Source organism: Papaver somniferum, chromosome 3, assembly GCF_003573695.1.
Source record: "Papaver somniferum cultivar HN1 chromosome 3, ASM357369v1, whole genome shotgun sequence".
In the NCBI taxonomy this organism is placed as follows: domain Eukaryota; kingdom Viridiplantae; phylum Streptophyta; class Magnoliopsida; order Ranunculales; family Papaveraceae; genus Papaver; species Papaver somniferum.
In genome coordinates this window covers 71,992,832-72,014,106 of record NC_039360.1, presented here as the reverse complement: position 1 = coordinate 72,014,106, position 21,275 = coordinate 71,992,832, and the positions used below count along the sequence as shown (strand labels likewise).

General features: G+C 37.0%; 1 protein-coding gene and 1 non-coding gene across 2 annotated transcripts; both read left to right on the top strand.

Moving 5' to 3' along the window:
* Window positions 1–13,388: 13,388 nt before the first annotated feature.
* Window positions 13,389–19,733, top strand: LOC113356469 (protein FAR1-RELATED SEQUENCE 5-like). Its single transcript, XM_026599621.1, has 5 exons — window positions 13,389–13,665; window positions 13,766–14,045; window positions 15,031–15,663; window positions 16,459–18,831; window positions 19,264–19,733. The coding sequence occupies exons 2-5, from the start codon at window positions 13,794–13,796 to the stop codon at window positions 19,450–19,452; spliced, it is 3,447 nt and encodes a 1,148-aa protein (XP_026455406.1). The 5' UTR covers window positions 13,389–13,665; window positions 13,766–13,793; the 3' UTR covers window positions 19,453–19,733.
* A 1,305-nt stretch (window positions 19,734–21,038) lies between these two features.
* Window positions 21,039–21,110, top strand: TRNAQ-CUG. Its single transcript has one exon. It is a non-coding gene; the product is annotated as a tRNA-Gln (tRNA).
* The last annotated feature ends 165 nt before the right edge of the window (window positions 21,111–21,275 follow it).

Genomic DNA, 21,275 nt, shown 5'->3' with positions numbered 1-21,275 from the left:
ATACAAAATAAATAAACTTTGAAGCTTCTCTTCCACATGCATGATCTACTTGGTTCTTCAACATTACTCGGAATCTTCGTCACTTCCAAGTACTCCAATGATTCCAAAGATATTCAAATCAGCGTCATCTTTGTTGAAGATCCGTAGCCATAACAATGAGAAAACAAAAGCTCTCAATCATTGTTACACAGTGTCATAGTATTATTACACAACATCAAATTTCAATTGTATCACTACTTTGACAACAATACTATGGTGATATGTATCTCTCCCCCTTAGTCAATACTTCATCTCACATGAAAACCACTCCCCCTTACATAATGATCCGAAAACCATATGTATTTGTAGTGTGAACTACACATTAATTCTCCCCCCTTTGTCAATGAAATTGGCAAAGGTACGAAAGCTAGTGGGATCCTAATGAAATTTCCATAGAGACACTTCATGACCAAAAGAAAGCACATATCAACTTTTTAGATGCAATCATATAGCCGAAACTAAATGCATTCATCAAGGAGTTTATAAAGATACAAGATAACCCCTATAATATTCCACAACCGCACTCCCCACAAAGATTTGGAAATTAAGCATAAGTTCAATTTATAACTCTCCCCCATAAAATGTCATTCCCGAAAGAACAACAAGAGTAACCTTACTTTCACAAGAAAAGAATGATTTCATTAGACAATACAAATCACATAAGAATATGAATTTGTATCCAAAATACTCAATTAAATTAACGACAAGAGAACCCATGATTAAGTTAATCGGAAATGCTCAACTTAAGAGAACTTACGGAGCCGCACAGTATATACATAAGAAATATGGATCAGGGAAGATCAATACTGCGGAATAAACAAAGATTCATTCTATCTTTCACCACTATTTGCACAATGACATATAATAGACTTAATTTTTGTAAGCAAAATCTCATCCTTTCTTCCATCAATATTTGCATAATGACATAAAAGGCTTAACTTTTGTTTGTCAAAAGTTCATTCAATCTTTTATCAATATTTGCATATCGACATACGACATACTTAACTTTTGACCATGTATGGGACAATCATAGTTCACGGACGCAAACACACATATCCCATAACAAATTGCAATATATAAAACCATAAAGATTAATACTGCAAAAATCATCTTCCAAACAAACTTTAGAATTTAAATAAATAAATCTAAGAAACATAGAAGATGAAAAACGTTGGACATAGCTATGTGTAATCACAATAATGGCTATTCCAAACTCTAGTTATTCTTCTTAAAAACAAAGAATGAAGTTCTCATAAGAAGATTTCCTTGACAAAATAAAAACAACTCTTAGAGAACATGATTCGAAAGAAAGACATTAAACATAGCCAGCAACCAGAGATTGAACATGGACGAGCTCATCAGTTGCTTTCTTCAGTTCATTTTTCAGAAATTCAAGATTCCTTATTGCAATTCCAAATTGTTCACACACGACCTCAAAATCTCGAAGAAGATTTCCTACCAGTTGTGATGACATCTGAACTGGTAGTTTGTTTTCATGATCAACAACATGATAGCAGGTTATGCAAACAGGGTTCTCATGAAACTCGATAGGCTTGCCCTTCTCAACATTGTCTTCCTTGTTGCATCCATCCGTTGTGCACACAGAAATCAGGTGAACCTTTTGACGTTACGGAACGTGTATGTACCAAAACAGAGCATTATATATATATATATATATATATATATATATGAGTGTTTCTTAAGAAACCCTAAGGATACTCGTATACGTTTCGTGTGGGTCAGGTGTACGTGCACTTATGGTTACAACCTTGGTACGAGATCAAAAGAATAATAGAGCTAAATTTAGAAAAAGTCTTGAAAAACTCAAGAATCATTCTAGACAAAGGATGACATTCTTAGTTCAAGGGAACATAAGAGAATTGTTGAGAATCAAGGAAATCAACAAGAAATTATTCTCAAGAGTAAACGATCAAAAATATTACATCATGTAAAGTACTGTAGCAAGGCTCAATAGTTTTATGATCATTGTTTCGTAAAGGACAAAAAAAAAACTACTTTCTCAAGACGCAAAGGCTTCTTGAGAATTGTGAGCATCCTTCCACATTACAAGAAGGATGCTACATTGAGCAGTCATGTTGTATTTTGATGAGCTTTTTGCTCATCAAGGTTATTGACTTCCTCTCTCTTTCCTTCTTGAAGATTTTCAGAAAAATCACTAGGATTAGTTGAAAGAGATTTAACCGGAGGGGAACAAGGAATACCTGAACCTGCCGTTTTCCTTGCCTTTTTGATGCTCCGTTTTAGTCTGTTTATGCTCATCTTGAGCTCCGAGACTCGATTATTGATATGAATGAAATCTGGAGCAGATACCTCGGGTTCACGGTCTTCTTCGGAAGAAGATAAGGAATTTGGCTTTTCTTTCTTTCTCATATGCCTTTTTCTCTTCTCAGAGTAATTTAAGGAGTCAGTTGTCCACCTGACATTCTTCCTTCTATAATTGTAGGAATTTTTTTGTCTCAAAATCATAATTTAGGAATGACTCATCACAACATTTCCCTTGATTGCAGACACTGCATTTTACTCCGGCAATATGAGAGTGAGGTTTAATTACTTCTTTAGACATCCATGTAAGAATGTTGTGAAGTTTCTCATTCCTCAGTCGAAAACGACATCTTCGTTCAAGATGTCATTTATTTCCGCAATAATAACAGTTAATGGATTTGTTCTTGACTGTTCTCATGCAAGTTAAATTTGAAGGAGTACAATCCTTGTTCCGGAGACCGTCGGCTGCTGGAAAAGTTTTTTCACATGAAGAGTTGTCATTAGCATGAACAAAATTGATATTACCAGTACTTGGAGCGTCTATTCCCTTATTGAAAAAGCGTGGGTACAACAACCACACCCAATATTTCGATTAGCAATTTGTATGGACTAACTCCAATATACTTTCAAGAGAATCAACTAGACTCAATCTTAATAAAGTATATCAGAGAGTTATAATATCTCGATCTCTCGATTTAATTCTTACTCAAGCAAATAGAAATTTGCCAGTCTAATTAAACACAAGAGAGATAACTTGGATAGTACCAAAGACCAATATCCAAGTGTCAATCAATGTAAATCAACAACCAAAGGTGGATATTCTAATTGATTGATCTAACGCACAACCTGTGATGTTTCAATTATAAAGATAAACAATATAATGCGGAAAAGAAATAACACAGACACCAGAAGTTTTGTTAACGAGGAAACCGCAAATGCAGAAAAACCCCGGGACCTAGTCCAGATTGAACACACATTGTATTAAGCCGCTACAGACACTAGCCTACTACAAACTAACTTCGGTCTGGACTGTAGTTGAACCCCAATCAATCTCACACTGATCCAAGGTACAGTTATGCTCCTACGTCTCTGATCCCAGTAGGATACTACGTACTTGATTCCCTTAGCTGATCTCACCCACAACTAAGAGTTGCTACGACCCAAAGTCGAAGACTTTAATACACAAATCTATATCACACAGAAAAGTCTACGGTAATAGATAAACTTGTCTACCATATAAATACCTACGAGTTTTGTTCAGTCTTTTGATAAATCAAGGTGAACAAGAACCAATTGATAACCCGGACTTATATTCCCGAAGAACAGCCTAGTATTATCAATCACCTCACAATAATCTTAATCGACATGGCGAAATAAGATATTGTGGAATCACAAACGATGAGACGAAGATGTTTGTGATTACTTTTATATCTTGCCTATCAGAGATATCAATCTCAAGCCAATCGTTACGGTTGTACTCAATACGATAGAAACAACAAGATCAGATCACACAACTACAAGAAAGTAGTATCGGTCTGGCTTCACAATCCCAATGAAGTCTTCAAGTCGTTAACCTACAGGGTCTCGGTAGAAACCTAAGGTTAAAGGAGAATCGACTATAGATTATACAACTAGTATCATACAGGAGGTGTGGGGATTAGGTTTCCCAGTTTCTAGAGTTCTCCTTTATATAGTCTTTAAAATCAGGGTTTGCAATCAATGTTAGCTTAGTAACAAAGCATTTAATATTCACCGTTAGATAAAAACCTGATTAGATTCAAGCTAATATCTTTTAACCGTTAGATCGAAAACTTAGCTTGTTACACACAAATGAAATGCACGTTTTAGGTTTGTGTAACCGTACCAAAACATGTACATTTGTTGGTTCCACAGTAGTTAACCAAATGGTTAGCCATATGAGCACTTTCATATCAACCATGTTCTTCTTCACCATAACTAGTTCAAATGAACTAGTTAGAGAGTTGTTTAATTGCTTAGATCTTATAGAAGTATACAAGACACAATGGAAGCAAAAACGATTTGATTCACTCGAATCGATTCATGAACTTTATAGCCACGGTTTTCACGAATAATCGTTTTTAGAATATAACCAACTTAAGTACGCGGATCAGGTACGCGGACTTAAGTACCCTGAATAAGTTTGTAAATAGTTCACAAACTCCAGCAGATTTTCTCGGGAAGAGAACCTCCGACAGCACGCGGACTGGGTTCGCGGACTTTGTTCCGGTTTCCTGAGCAGCAAATTACACAGACTTCGGTTCAAGGAATAAGGACTTATACATGTATGTGTTACCACACAATGCTTATATCCAAAATTGGTTATATAATCTAAACTCTCATTTCAATCATTGAAACATTCTTAGAGGACGTTATATAGTTGTTTTTCACAAACCATTTTTCGTCAAAGCCATTTTCAAGTGATTGAAACATAATATGACTTTCTTCACTAGGTAAAGATGAACTTGGCCAAAGCGAAAGCTTACCAACACATATTTCGAGAAATAGATAAGCGAGATAAACTCGGCTCGAAATACCAAATGTGTATAATCAAAGTCTAGATAGCAAAACGACTTTTGTCTCAAGATAGACTTTTGAGTGATATATAAGTTCAAGTCTCTACATACCTTTTAGTCGATGAAGCTCCACCAGTTCCTTGAGTAGTTCTTCGTCTTGTATGATGATCGCCATGGAGTTTTTGAGCTCAACTATACTTTATATCCTAGTCCGAGACTTAGCTATAATAAACTAGAAATCAAGACTTATAGTTTTGATCACTAAAATTGACAAACATGCTTGAGATAACAACGGATGCGAGTTCGACCGAGCAGTGCTCTAACACTTATAGCCCATGCCATGTGTATCACGATATTCTTTACATGCTCCAACCATAGAAGATAATTCTTTAGAGTAGAATTGAATCTTTTCAGATTCTCTTTCAGTGATTTTACCTTATTAAGGGCATCAACGAGATCGGTCTCCAAATATTGTTCTCTGGCGAGGAGACTGAGTTCTCTGTCATTAAAACATTTTTGTTGAGAGTCATATCTTGCTTCAGATTCAACAAGTCTTTCTTTCAACACAAAGAGATTTCGAAGGAGATTATCACATTCGGACCTTTTTGAGCGTAAGTCTTCTTCTCGATCTTTAACGGTAGATTGTAAAAGTTTATATCCACAATTATAACCTTTAAATATTTTTCTCATCTTTTTGTTTTCTTGACAGAGAGGTGCCAAGTATTTTCTCAAGCAAGTAGTTGACTTCTTTTCTTTCAAAGCATGGTCAAAGAGATTGATATATTGAGATACTTCCTCATCAATAGTTTGTCCTTCTTCTGAATCACTCTCATCTGAAAGATCATCCAACTATTAATCAAGACACTTTTCCCAGTTGAAGCCAACTTCAGACACCGAGACAGGTACATGAGACTTCTTAGATGTCTCAGGATTTTGAAACATCTCAGAGGAACTCTGATCTGGTGTTGTGTTATCAGATAGATTACTCCCGTCCATAGAGTCAGATCGCTACAAACACAGACTTATTAGGTCTTTAACCGTGTTTGTGTGCTCTGATACCAATTGAAAAAATGGGGGTCTAACAACCTCACCAAATATTTCGCTTAGCAATCTGTATGGACTAACTCCAATATACTTTCAAGAGAATTAACTAGATAGTCAGAGTCAATCTTAACAAAAGTATATCAAGGAGTTATATCTCAATTTCTCGATTCAATACTTACTCAAGCAAACAACAATCTCCGAGTCTAATTAAATACAAGAGAAATTAACTTGAACGGTACCAAAGACAAATTTTCAAGGATCAATCAATTTCAATCAACAACCAAAGGTTGGATTTACCAATTGATCGATTCAATGCACAATCTGTGATATTTCAATTATATAACAAAATATAATGCGGAAAATAAATAACACAGACACCAAAAATTTTGTTAACGAGGAAACCGCAAATGCAGAAAAACCCCGGTACCTAGTCCATATTGAACACACACTGTATTAAGCCGCTACAGACACTAGCCTACTACAAACTAACTTCGGTCTGGACTGTAGTTGAACCCCAATCAATCTCACACTGATCCAAGGTACAATTGCGCTCCTTACGTCTCTGATCCCAGCAGGATACTACGCACTTGATTCCCTTAGCTGATCTCACCCACAACTAAGAGTTGCTACGACCCAAAGTCGAAGACTTTAATAAACAAATTTGTATCACACAAAAAAATCTACAGGAATAGATAAATCTGTCTCCCACAGAAATACCTACGAGTTTTGTTCCGTCTTTTGATAAATCAAGGTGAACATGAATTAATTGATATATCGTACTTATATTCCCGAAGAACAACCTAGAAATATCAATCACCTCACAATAATCTTAATCGACTAGCGAAACAAGATATTGTGGAATCACAAACGATGAGACGAAGATGTTTGTGACTACTTTTCTATCTTGCCTATTGGAGAAATTAATCTCGAGCCAATTTTACAAATGTACTCAATACGATAGAAACAACAAGATCAGATCACGCAACTACAGAGAAAATAGTTGGGTCTGGCTTCACAATCCCAATGAAGTCTTCAAATCGTTAACCTACAGGAACTCGGTAGAAACCTAAGGTTGTAGGAGAATTGACTCTAGCTTATACAACTAGTATCACACAGGAGGTGTGGGATTAGGTTCCCCATTTGCTAGAGTTCTCCTTTATATAGTCTTCAAATCAGGGTTTGAAATCAATGCTACCTTGGTAACAAAGCATACAATATTCGCCGTTAGATGGAAACCTGATTAGATTCAAGCTAATATATTTCAACCATTAGATCGAATCATAGCTTGTTATACACAAATGAAATGCACGTTAATTTAGGTTTGTGTAACCGTACTTAAACGTGTACGCCTAGTTGGTTCAACAATAGTTAACCAATGGCTAGCCATATGAGCACTTTCATATCAACCTTATTCATTTTCACCATAACTAGTTCAAATGACTCAAATGAACTAGTTGGAGAGTTGTTTAATTGCTTAGATCTCATAGAAGTATATAGGACATAATCGAAACAAAAACGATTTTGATTCACTCGAATCGATTCATGAAAAGTATAGCCACGGTTTGCAAATATGCATTCCTTAGTTTATACATGTCTTAGTTCATGAATAAACCGTTTTTAGAAAATAACGCACTCAAGTACGCATACCGGTACGCATACTTAAGTACCCGAATTGAGTTCGTTTTCAGTTCACAAACTCCAGCAGAAATCCACCGGATGTGAACTTCCGGCAGTACGCGTACGGGTACGCGGACTTAGCTTCCGGACATCCTGAACCAGTAAAGTACGCGTACTTTAGTTCAAGGATTTTGGACGTACACAAGTATAAGTTCACATACAATGTTTATATCCAATCAAGGTTATATATTCTAAACTCTCATTTCGATCATTGAAACATTCTCAGAGGATGTTAAATAGAGGTTATTCACACACTATTTTTCATCAAAGCAATTTTCAAGATATTGAAATAATCAACATGACTTTCGTCACTTGTAAATATAAACTTGGCCAAAGCGAAAGCTTACCGACACATATTTCGAGAAATAGATAAGCGAGATAAACTCGGATCGAAATAGCAAATGTGTATAATCGAAGTCTATATAGCAATACGACTTTTGTCTCAAGATAGGAGATAGAGTAGATAGACTTTTGAGTGATAGATAAGTTCAAGTCTCCACATACCTTTTAGTCGATGAAGTTCCACCAGTTCCTTGAATAGTTCTTCGTCTTTGCATGATGAACGCCGTGGAGTCTAGAGCTCAACTACACTTTCTATCCTAGTCCGAGACTTAGCTATAAGTAGACTAGAAATCAAGACTTATAGTTTTGGCAACTAAACTTGACAAACAAGCTTGAGATACCAATGCTTGCGAGTTCGACCGAGCAGTGCTCTAACAATATGTGTTGGAATTTTGAGCTAAAATTTATTTATGTGAGTGAAAATTAATTTTCAAAGTTTAAAATCCAAGAGGTGTATTTAGGTTGATGCCATTTTACCCATAAGATATTTAGTGCACAAGTGTTACGGAGAGTCACCATTTGACGTGGAGAGTCACCTATGGACGAAGAGATACCTTGTAGAGTCACTGTTGACTCTATAAATACCCATCTCTATGTTTTATTTTTTCATGGGTTTTTACAAGTTTTTTTAGAAGCTGAGAAATCAAGAATTAGAGTCGTGTCTAATTAAGAGCGCAATAATTGTCAACATTCGCTGGCCGAGTCAGATTGTAGTGCTACTTACTACATGGCATGATCGTTGTATCTTGTAGTAAGTAGCACTACAATACTACTCGGCCGACGAATGTTGACGATTACTGCGCTCTTAAATATAACTCTGGCTTTTGACTTCAAAGCTGCATTTTGAAAGAGATAATTTAAATGTAATAAATTCCATAAATGGCAAAGTAGGTTCAGTTAGATGGACAAATAATAGTATTACTTGTGACTGTAACCATTTACTGAGTCTCTTAGGTTCATGGGTCTGTACTCATGTTTCTAGAGATCTTAGTGTAGCAGATCACCTAGCAAAAAAAGCTAGGAATGGTAGAGTAGAAAGTGAGTCATGGGATGGCAATGCTTTGCCAAGGGATTTGGTTTCTCTTATAAGAGAAAAACAATCTGTAGCCTCTGTTTGAATTTTACATAAATCTCATTTATCTTTCATATTAAAAAAAACTTGTAAAAACCATTGTAAATATAAAATAAGAGATGAGTATTTATAGACCAATAGATGACTCACCATGTCTAACGGTGACCCCCCATAACACCTACTCATAACTAGGTGTCTTATGGCGAAAAGGCATAACCCAAACACATCTCTTGGAGTTTAAATCTCGAAAAACAATTTTCACTCACATATGTAAATTTTTCTCAAAATTTCAGCACAATTGTCTTTAAGGAAAGAAGAGTACCACGTATCGATCAGCCCATCCAATAAGTCTTTCTAACTCTTTTCTTTGTTAGTATTTTGTTTGAACATGATTTCCAAGAAACCAAAACCACATATATTTCCCATAATATGAACAATAAGATGATACAACAACAAATGCACATTTTCTACCAAATAATTTCACCCCGATCTTGCCCAAAATCCCCTCTAAACTCTAAACAACAACAATTTCGAAATTGTGAAATGTTAACCAAAAAAAACTCGGCAAATTGAGGTTTTCAAGTTTTTACCCCTAAGTGAACACCATTTCAGTATGTCATGGATAGCTAAACGCCCATTTCACCACCCGAAAGCCAAATCTTAACACGTTCCTAGGTAGCTAGGAAGTAGACTCTCATACTCGAGGTCAGTTGTTCAAGCCTCTCCACTCCGCTTCCGAGCGTAATTACTTTCTTAGAGCACTTCCTATGGACTCAACGAACTTGAAGTTTGTTGATTTTGATCCCACTATGGACTCAACAAACATGAAAAATGGATGTACAAACCAACAAATTTGTTGGTTTGTTGAGTGAGATGGAACATGTAGCGCGCGTTTAAATGAAAGTCGGGCGGCGGGCGAGCTTGAAACCAACGCTGGCGCTTGCCTTTCCAACGCCCATTGTTACTTCAGATGCCAGCGTTTTTGATAAAAGTGCCAACGGCTGAATCTGGACGGCTGAAAACTCTTGTGATCTAACGGCTATAATTTTTGAGTTTTATAAATACTCCTCATTTAAACTATAAATTCACACATTTCTTCACTCTTAAATCATCTACAAAAATGCCTCCCAGAGTTCGTGGTGTTAGATTCACTCAACAAGAGGATTTAGCTATTTGTAGAGCCTTTATTTTTCACACACAAGATGTTGTCTTCAGTAATGTAGCCGAATCGACGTTGACTTTCCGGGAGAAAGTTTATAGGATGTTCACCGCTGAAACGGGGAACATTAATGGGCGTGATTCTCACTTAGTGTCGCATCCTTTTAGTTCAATTAGTAGTCATGTATCGGAGTTCATCGCTTTACTAATGGAGAATCACAAAAATAAGCTCAACGGTGAAGCCGAACATGAAATGGAACCCAGAACTCTAGCGACGTGGGCAATATCTCATGGTGGTCGTCCTTTCGACTTCCATGCTTGTTTCAACATTCTTAGGGTGCTCAACAAATACGATCCCCACATCGCCCTAGGAATTCTACCACCCGTCGAGAATTGACGCCTGTGTAGTAGTTGTTTTAATCTAATGTATTTCTTTTATTCTCATGTATGATGTGGTTGTTTAATGCAGTATGTTTTTATTTATGAGATTGATGGTGCAATGTTTAATCTAGGAAAAATTTAAATTACTTATGACATTGATGGTGCAAATGTGAAGACATCCACATGTTTGGTTTTAGATAATAGTAATAACACAAAATAAACAACAAACTAAATAACATAATACCATAGTGAATCGATTTGTCCTTCAACTTTAATCACCCCACTCCACCAAAAAACACCTAGGACATTCCCAAAAATGCCTTCCATATGTGTCTTCTTCAGAAGAAGTCTGCAAATGCATAAAAGTCTTGCAACCGGGCTTTGAGCATCCACTGATTCTCTGTGGACAATGTTTGTATTCGTGATCTCCATATCCACAATGCTTGTAGTATAACAACTCCTTCTTCAATTTGGATTTAAGTTTGATGTTTTTGCAGAGTGTTGCAATCTTTTCTTCTTCTTCTTTTTTAATCTTCATAGCATCATCTAGCATATGTGGTTCCTTTGGACAATTGGGATCTTGACATTGCAAATACCTGAGCTTTTCCGGTTGTGATTCAATTATCATTTTGATGCGTGAACAACCTTTTCGCGGATACTTTGAATACATCCAAGGACATTGCGTAAGACTGTGGTTATCCATGAAACATAATGGACAAATCTCTTTTGCTTCGACACATAATATTTGCTTCGCTTTGCCTTTAGAAAACATGGTGGATGTTGAGAAAGAAATCTGTTGGTTTGGTTGAGAATAAAACCTATTGCTGTATTTATATAAAAAAATAGGCGTTGGTAATTCAAACGGGCGGTTTTAGTAAAGTCGCACGGTTTTATTACAAACGCCAACTCCTATGGTAATTCAAACGGGCGGTTGTAGTAAAGCCGCACGGTTTTACTACAAACGCCATTGATTAAATTTCCAACGACTCGATTTTCTTTCTCGACCTATAAATTCCATTCTTCACATCTCCAAAATCACATCTCCCCCTTCCCCCCCCCCCCTCTCTCATTCTGCAGAAATGTCTGTTAGAAATCGTGGTCCCAAGTTTACTGAAGAAGAGGATAACTATATGCAAAACATATTTTTTTCATAAGGTAATCACTGGTACGGGCCCTCAAGACGGTTTTTTTTGGGTGAACGTTTATTCAATGTTTGTCTCACTGACGGGAAACCCATGAAACCGAGATGCTCGCCGATTGCGTGCTCGTTTGCAATCTATTAGGCTTGCAGTGCAGCCATTTCTTGCTCTGGTAATGAAAATAGATCGAAAAAAGTTCATCGGTGTAATTGAAGAAGAAGTGATCCAAACAACTCTTGATAATTGGGAGGAAGCTCACGGTAAACTTTTTCATTACGAAGCGTGTTTTGGAATTCTAAAAGATTGTCCATCTCAAGCACATTTGTACTGCACTCGAATGCCTCTCCCGGTCTTTACAATGGAAGAAGATGCTACTCTTTGTTCTATCTTGGTTACATCGTATGATGAGACCAATGAACAATGGCTATTTTTGGGAAAGAGTATTGGGACATTTTGTAGCATCGCAGGAAGAAACCATAAGAAACTGTAAGATCCTAAAACTAAGAATTGCATTCATCACTAAGGAAGTCAAACATTATACAGAGGTTTTGTGGCTAATTCACCGTAGCAATTCTGGATTATCCAATGAAGAACTGGTGAGTATCTTATCTTTGTCCTCATGGACTCAACTGCATCACAAGTATCTGAACTTGTTGTTTATCTGTTTTACATAAACCATAGCTCATACCAAGTTTACTGAAGCGGAAGAGAGTTTAAGCATTTTGAATGTTATGAACTCTACAGAGAGAATGTCGCTGGATTTGATGTAGTTTGATGTTTTTGTTGTGGTTTATTAAAATGTAATTTGATGTTATTTGCAAGTTTAAATTGTAATAAATTTCTCTTAATCTGAAGTGGAAATCTATTATAAAATCTAAATATTTTCATTCATTGATATTACTGCCAATTCTTTTACAAGATATAAACTTAGACAATAATAAAAAATACTAACAACTTCAATAAAAATCAACTACAAGTTTTGGCCTCCTGTTTATCTTCATTTGACGTATCTTCCATTCAACGCGCTCTTTGACAATTTCGCCTTTGTTTTTGAATTTTTTGTTATTAACTTTCAAAACTGGAGCTCTTCTTTGCCTTTTAGAGGAACATTTTATTGGAGCAACTTCAAAAACTTGCACTTTCCTCTAACAATTTTCAATCTTTTTAAAACTCCCACGTATCTTAGAAACATCAGCTTAAAGTTTTGCATCGCAAAAAAGTGTGATCACCTTTTCAACCATTTCAACAACAATAAACTAAAAAATTGAAATAGACTTTAGAAGAGAAAATTCAAGAAAAGTGAATTTTGGTGTGAATGCATTTGTTTGAAGATAATGGTAATTTATAGAGGTAAAAAGTGAATTTGAATTTTAAAAAATCTACCCGTTGATCAACGGTCTATGTTTGAGCGTCGCGTTCATGCTTCGAACGCCAGCGCTTGTGCTTCCAACGCCGGCGTTTAAGCTTCGCACACTGGCGTGTGTCCCTAACCCGGACTCTTGATGTTCAACCGCTCATTGTTGTTCCATAGTGGAGAAACCTGTTTGGCCATCCACCTGGCTATGAACAAAAAAATGGATTTGTTCATAGGAATTGTCCTTAGAAAGCAAGGGGCTACACCTAAAATATAATATCAAGATTGGACTAAAAGTTAATGTTAAAGACATTACAAGGACTTAATCTTCATCTTTTACAAAACAAAATAAAAGAAAACAGCCATTATAGAGTTGATCTAGTTCCTTTTTATTACGATCAATAATCATTCTGTTCCCAAAATACAGACATTCCTATTCAGTTCCCCCATTCTTAAACCCTAATTTTCCAATTTCAGACTATTTCCAGCAACAGCAAAACCCCAATTCCTTTCTACTTCTCCCTCCCATGGAGTTGTTAACCGTCACTTGCTATTCACGAACCCTAATTCAACAACCCCTTATGGATAAACCCTAATTTCCTTGCTTCATTGGATGAGTTCTAAAGAAAAATTGATGTTGAGGTAAGTCCTTCTTACTTTTATACAATTCATATTCAAATGATTTCAGTTGTTTTGTGAAATTCGGGGTAAATTTCATTTCATTTTTTGTTTTGTTTTTCAGAAAAGGATAAGTGTAAATTGGATTGGGAATGCAAAATTCATCAGGTTCTCCGCGGTCACCTACATACGCATCTTTTTATGCCCCATCATCTTCATCATCATCACCTCCATGGTCTCCGTTTCAGATTACTTCTTCTTCAATTTCGCATTCGGTTACAAATGTGGGTTCTGTACAGACACTGGAAATGGAAGGAGCTTTACCTAATGAGTTTACTCATTTGGGAAGCGCTAATGATCCACCTATGAACCAGACATGGCAGCAGATTGAACATTCTCAGAGAGTGAGTTCTTAGCAGAGTTTGCATTTTTGTATGTAATTCTTGCTTTGCTGGTAAACCCCTTGCCGCGTTATATGATACACTCAAAATGCACTTACCTGGGTCAGTTACTCAATATTAACCCTATTGCTTATAAACATGCAATAAGATATGTCACTGTCCACTTCGTGCGCTAGAAGATAGAACTGGTTATTAATTTGTATGTTTCTGTCCTCGTCAGTAAGGAAGGTTGAGCAATCGTGATAAAAAATATATATTATTAAGGGTCTGGGTTTTCCATCACAAGGGTTAACATAATGTTTAGAAGTGTTCCATGAAAGTGTCCAACAGATGAGGTTTTGCGTTGTACACTTAGTACAAACAAAAGTAGTGCTGAATAAAGAAATGAAATCCTTTCACATGCAATTTTTGGTGTGGAGTGCCAAATTATCGTATAATTAGCAGACTACGTTGATCTACAGTGGTTGTCACACTTTGGGAGCGAAATATATTAAGGGCAAACCAAAATATTTGCCAAGTTTTTTAGGTTATAAGTGCTAGATCAAGCTGAAGCACTTTTTTTTAGCTCACAATACCATGAACCTTTGAACATGTTGATCTCTGGAGAAAAACAGGTCCATCTTCTGAATCGATCGTCTGGAACTTTTGTCTTTGACAAATCTTGTTTTGTCTTAAAGAATGAAATTTGAGGTTGTTCTGTATCACACAAATTAACTTATGGACTGACTTTTCAAGATATTAGTTTAATGATGCACTGAGCAATAGTTGACTGATCTTTTGAATCTTCAACTAGGTTGACATTTACTTTACGGAAGTAATGGACTGAATAAATCAGATTGTAGTTAACTCTTCTCTTTAATTAACTTCTCGTGTTACGAGCAATGACTAGTCTATTTTGTGAGTTCGTATTAGATTGTAATTAACCTTTCATTTTAATGACTTCCTATACGTCCATTGACAGTCACATTTTTGCTTTCCTCTACGGCAGTGTATTGATATGGAAGATGCTATCAACCTTGGCCAAGAAATATTAGAAGCTGAGGAGGTGGAATATGATGAAAACATTCAAGAGCCTCTACCTACGATAGATGGGCAAGAATATGCTAAAAAAGATGTTGATTCTACTGAAAACAGTGGAAGGGAAGATGGTAATGTATTCCTAATAAAACTTGGGTCTGAACCATATATTGGGTTGGAGTTCTGTTCAGAGGGTGAGGCATATGAATATTATAAAGCATATGCAAAAGAAAATGGGTTTAGTATTCGGAAGAGTCATGTTGAACGTTCAAGGGTTGATCACAGTTTGATTTCTCGGAAATATGTGTGTGTAAAGCAAGGTGTTCGTTCATTGAAAGATAAGCGTTATGAGGGCAAGGTTGTACGACATCGCCGGGTAACAAGGGTTGATTGTCGAGCAGCCATGATTATTAAAAGAAGATCAGGGAAATGGGTTGTTCACCGGTTTCATAAAGAGCACAATCATGATCTTGATCCTTCTAAAGCTTGCGGCCATAAAGAGCAGAATCATGATCTTGATCCTTCTAAAGATTGCGAACTTCAACCACATCGGAACATGGCAAACTCAACAAAATCAATCCTTGAGGCTCTCTACAAAACCCAGGTTAGAGATTAGTTCTTTACTATATTTTTTTCTGATTCAACTTTTAGCGGGCAATGTGTCGAGTTCGATAACAGGACCAACCATGTCTATTACACTTCATTCAGAAGACATAATTTGATTGAATCCTTTCTTAATTTTTCGGGTATGCCATTCGGTTGTTGATACTGTTACAATGTTTTGTGTGCCATTGTGTCATTTTTCTTTGGCGGACTTATGAGCTCAAGTTGTACTCTTTTCAAATAGTTATTTCCTTATGAATTGCTATTTCATTTGTTGATTTTTAATTCATTTTGTGTACTTGTGTATTCTTTATCAGTTTTTTGCAACTGCCACTTTCTCTCACTGCCCACTGCTCTACTCGTTGGGCAACCTTAGATTACCTTTTGTACGTTAAGATGCAAATACATACAATGTATATGCTTCCTCTTTTTGTATTAGTATTGATTTGTCACTCAACTTTGTACAAGTAGCACATGAATGTGGTGTAATAGGCTACAACAACAACCTTAAATCTTTCCATGCTGTGCTATGTTTTTTTTTTCTATTTGTGACTTATTATCCTTTTCATCTGTACTTTTTCGGAACAGAGTAAATGAATTGGATTTCGACTGCTGACATGTGTGTAGATTAGGGATTATGATAAGAATAGGAATATGACTATAGCTTTGATTTTGTCTGGTCTCCTCTTTTTACAATATATTGCGGGGAAGAAATTAAGCACACTTGTCTTCATGCTGATAGTCACCCTTTTCTTGAATGCCTTCATAAAAAAACTGATGATAATTATTTTTACAGTGCATTGACATGGAAGATGACACGACTCTTGGTCAAAAAGTATTGAATCCTGATGCGGCTGTTCCTGATACAACTATTCAAGCACCGCAGACTATTGCTGATCTGCAAGAAGATGTGAATGAGGGTGGCATCAGTGGAAGGGAAGCCAATAATGGGGAAGAATCTCCTATTGGAGAAATTAATGCTGGCGAATCTAGTGGAAAGGAAGACAACAAGTCATCTCTTTTCAAGCTTGGGTCTGAACCATTTATTGGTTTGCAATTTGCTTCACAAGATGAGGCATACGAATTTTATAATGCATATGCAAAGGAAAAGGGGTTCAGTATTCGGAAGAGCCGGATTGAACGGTCTAGGGTTGATCATAGCATGATATCTCGCTTGTATGTTTGTGCAAATCAAGGTCTTCGTTCTACAAGAGACAAAAGATATGAAGGCAAGGTTGTGAGGCCACGTCAAGAAACGAGGTTAGATTGTCGGGCATGTATGTTTATTAAAAGGAGGTCTGGAAAATGGGTTGTTGATAAGTTTCTAGACGACCACAATCATGACCTTGTTGATCCAACCAAAGCTGATAAACTCCGATCACATAAAAAAATGACAAATACTACGAAATCAATGGTCGAAGCTCTCTATAAGTGTGGAATTGGACCAGCGAAAATCATAGATTTACTTACAGAAGTGGCAGATGGAGCAAAAAGTATCCTCGAAAGCAATGAACAAGAAGAATATGAAAATGAAATGAAGAAAGAGAGAAAGAATAATATCAGAGTTGAATGTTACCGTCTCCTAGAAAGCTTTCAGGAACTGCAAGCATCGGATCCTGGTTTCTTCTATGCAGTAGAGTTTGGTGAAAATCGATCTATGAGGAGTATATTTTGGGCCGACAGCCAAGCACGGGAGGCATACAAGAAATTTGGGGATGTTCTGGTATTTGATAGCATTTGTCGAACAAACAAATTTTTGTATTCGTTTGTTGCTTTCACGGGAGTGAATCATCATAGGCAGCCTGTACTGTTTGGATGCGGGTTTTTGGCAGATGAGACTGTGGAAACCTTTACTTGGTTTTTTAATACCTGGTTAAGGGCCATGTCAAACCACCAACCTACATCCATGATAACGAACCAAGATAAAGCTGTAAAAGTTGCAGTAGAAAAGGTCTTTCCAGAAACAAGGCATCGGTTTTGTAAGTGGTACATTGAAAAAGATGAAACGGAAAATTTGGGCCATATTTTTAATATGCATCCAGAGTTCCAGGCAGAGTACAATAAGTGCATCTATAGCAGCCGAGCACCGAAAGATTTTGAGTTAGGTTGGGAGGTGCTTCTTTTGAAGTACAACTTGAAAGATAACAAGTGGTTGAATCGGTTATACAATCATCGTCACCATTGGGTACCTCTCTATCTGCAGGATACATTCTTTGGTGGCATGACTACGACACACAAGTGTGAGGGCATGATAGCATATTTCAATGGCTTTTTGAACGGGGGAACACCCTTCAGTGAGTTTCTTTCCCAGTATCAGGGAGCGATAAAGCAGCGTCATGAGGAAGAAGTCAATGAAAATTTTCTTACGGTGTGCACAAGAGCAGTTTTGACATCCAAAAATCCCATTGAAGAACAAGCTTCAAGAGTTTATACGAGGAACATGTTTGCAGCTTTTGAAAATGAATTTGTAGAAAGTTCCGGCTGCACCGCACGAAAGATCGCCGAGGAGAAGTCCATATGCAAGTATTTGGTAGGCAAATACAAGGATAAGGATGACCGAATGAACATTGTTACAATTGCCCCTACCGATAAAAGAGCAAGTTGCAGCTGCCAAATGTTTGAGTTTGAAGGAATGCTTTGCAGGCACGTGCTTAAGGTATTTCAAGTGGTAAATGTTTTTGAGATCCCACCTAAGTACATTTTAAAGCGGTGGACAATGAGTTCTAGCTATTATGTCGGACCGTGGAGCAATGATGAAGTGGGAGCTGGTTCTCGTGACCAATGTGGTAACAGCGTTTGGGACTTGAGAGCCGCAACCAGAAGTTTTGTTGAAATTGGAGAAACCTCGGAAAAGCGAGTTAATGTTGCTATTAACATCCTGCAAGAAGGAATTAGAAAACTTGATCTCATCAGTGTTCCCGCGGTTGCTTCTATACCACATGAAAATTTGGGAAGCAACAGTGTTCATCAGGGAGAAAATATTGACGAACAAACTGACAGTATATGGATGATGGACCTTAATATTAGTGTGCCTGATCCTCCACGAGTCAAACAAAAAGGTCGTCCGGTATCCTCTAGGATGAAATTGGGCATTGAGCAGGTGCAGAAGAAGAAAAGAACATGCGGTACATGCAAAGAAACAGGGCATTATACACGCACATGTCCAAAGGTAAGGATTCTGAAATTACCGTCAGTACATGATTTTTTATTTGTCAGGGTCACTATTATTTCTAGGATTTTATGGGTCACATGGAGATGGGGAAACATCTGTTTAGGTCATAGCAACATTGCTAACTAGAAAGAGCATGAAAAGCTGTTTTATGGTAGCCAGTGTATGTATTAAGTTTTACTTTGAACAATTCTTAGTTTAGTAAGACGTTATAGAAAAGCGGAGTGATTTATAACATTAGAATGATCTACATGCCTATTGGCAAGGTCATCCATACTTATCTAGAGCACCTCCATGTGTGCCTCACAAGTATCTTCCAATGGAATTGTCTAAGTAAGCTCCATGAGAAAATCCAGGCTCATGTATAACGTGTTAATTTTATGTTAAGCCATGTATTAGTAAATGATATATCATGTTTCTACTTGGTTGCAGGGAGTTGTACATCACCACACCCAGAATCCCACAATGTTGACGGATCCTTTTGATCACCCCCAGAGTTCCACCATCTTTCACGATCACTCCCAGGCTTCTGTAATGTTGCAGGGGCCTGTGGATGAGTCCCAGAACTCCATTATGTTACAGGGACCTTATGGACAATCCCAGATTTTTGCGATGTTGTAGGCGTATGTACAAGTCCTAGAGTTCACATTTTTGAGAGAGAGCCATTTCCTCCCCATCCTCCTTTAATCTCTGGCAGGGTATGAGAGGGATCGCCATCGATTGCTTGCACTTCTATTGTATATTAGCTTTCTCTTCCTTATTTATTCTCCCCAATTTGCGGCTGTTCATCCTATTGTTCGAGTGTATTGTCCTCATTTTTTCTGGTCATGGAAAGTAATAGTCATTGACCTTCTTTTGTATTATATTGTTAATAGTATATGTTAGTACATCAAGGTTAAACATTTCAACGTCTTTCTGCAAGGTGCGAGTTCCTTGTCAACCCGTGCTCTTTTCAACTATTTCCAGTTTCTTTCATTTCTGTGATGTCTTTACTTGATGCAGGGCAGAATATGAAAATCATAGGTTTTGCTGTAAGACACATGGATTTTGGTGGCTATCCAGTTGCCAGCAAGCTACATTATCTAAATCTAAATAATAATAAGCTACTTGATATGAGCTTCTCATGACATGGAGGTGTTACTCCTGCAATGGTGTCAAGCAGCTAAGAAATAGTAATGACACATAGAGAACACTTGCACCTACTCGGAACTAATTCACACTCATTATACCAGAAATCATTCTTCACATGAGCCAGGAGCAATGCTCGACTATTTTTGCGTTAAAAACTCCACGGACAAATTGTACGAGGTGGCTCTACAATGTACGATAAGGCCCAGGACATAAAGTTACGCACCTGTAAAATATTAACTATTTATGACAAAATCAGAAGGAAAAAGTTAATGTATGAGCTAAGAAATCGTATACAACTACCATGGAAGCTTTTCCTCTGTCTGTACCACTACTTTTTGTATAGTATATTTAATGCTTACAAGTTAACGTCAGTGACTGTCACTATTGCCGGGGCTGAAATTCTCAAAGAAGAATCCATTATATAAACAGTTGGATATTTCCAAGAGAAAATGTTGGTTATTTAGCAACTCATTAAGGATCTTTTAAATGTGCCGAACAACCACTTTACCTAAGTGTTTGCTGATTTCCTTGTCACTGTAATCAATGTGATTTAGAAAATCCAAAAGTGGGAATTTCCAATTTTCTTAGTTTGTCGTAATTCGACTATGAGAAAGAAGTTGTTGATGATGCTTCAAATAGAACGAGGTCGTGGTCATAATTGGTTTGTGGACAGAGTCGGTAGTCCATGGAGCCCTTCATAATAGCGGTTTGAAAATTTGACACATACATTTTATGGTAGGAAGGAATACGTCTTGTCCGTTTGGGGTCTAGAGTTTTAGTAGTTTTGGCCTTTGTTACACTGAGTTTCAGATGTTTTTACTCTTTTTCATTAAACTTTGTGTATTGCGGCCGGGGGTGTTCAATTCACAGGACCATCCTTGTGTTGTTATCCAATGGCTACTCCATAGGAGTCCATACTGTGATAAAATCTTGTGGGGCTGACCCTTCTGATAATTACTAATCTCGTTAAATTACAGTCAAGATCAGATTGGTACCTCGCAAAACAATAAAACATGCAGCTCACAGCAAAACATTTATATTTTATATTTAATCTTATAAATGCATATAAATAAAGAGGTTCTATGGTCTAGCGGTTAGGACATCAGACTCTGAATCTGGTAACCCGAGTTCAATTCTCGGTAGAACCTTCCTTTTTTTGTTTTTTTTTCTAGGCACTTGTAATAGCATCTTTCAAGAAACAAACGGACAATATTTTTGTCTCTTTTAGCTAAACATCCCATAAATGAAGACGGAAGAAACAGTTGAAAGTAGCACAGAGGTCAACTACTTTTCTACACACACTCTTTGAATCC

Excerpts from the sequence above, each read along its gene's own strand:
- LOC113356469 (XM_026599621.1), top strand. The coding sequence starts at position 13,794 with ATGCAAAATTCATCAGGTTCTCCGCGGTCACCTACATACGCATCTTTT. Across the intron at positions 14,046-15,030 it reads AGATTGAACATTCTCAGAGA|TGTATTGATATGGAAGATGC; the intron begins GTGAGTTCTTAG and ends CCTCTACGGCAG. Across the intron at positions 15,664-16,458 it reads AGGCTCTCTACAAAACCCAG|TGCATTGACATGGAAGATGA; the intron begins GTTAGAGATTAG and ends TTATTTTTACAG.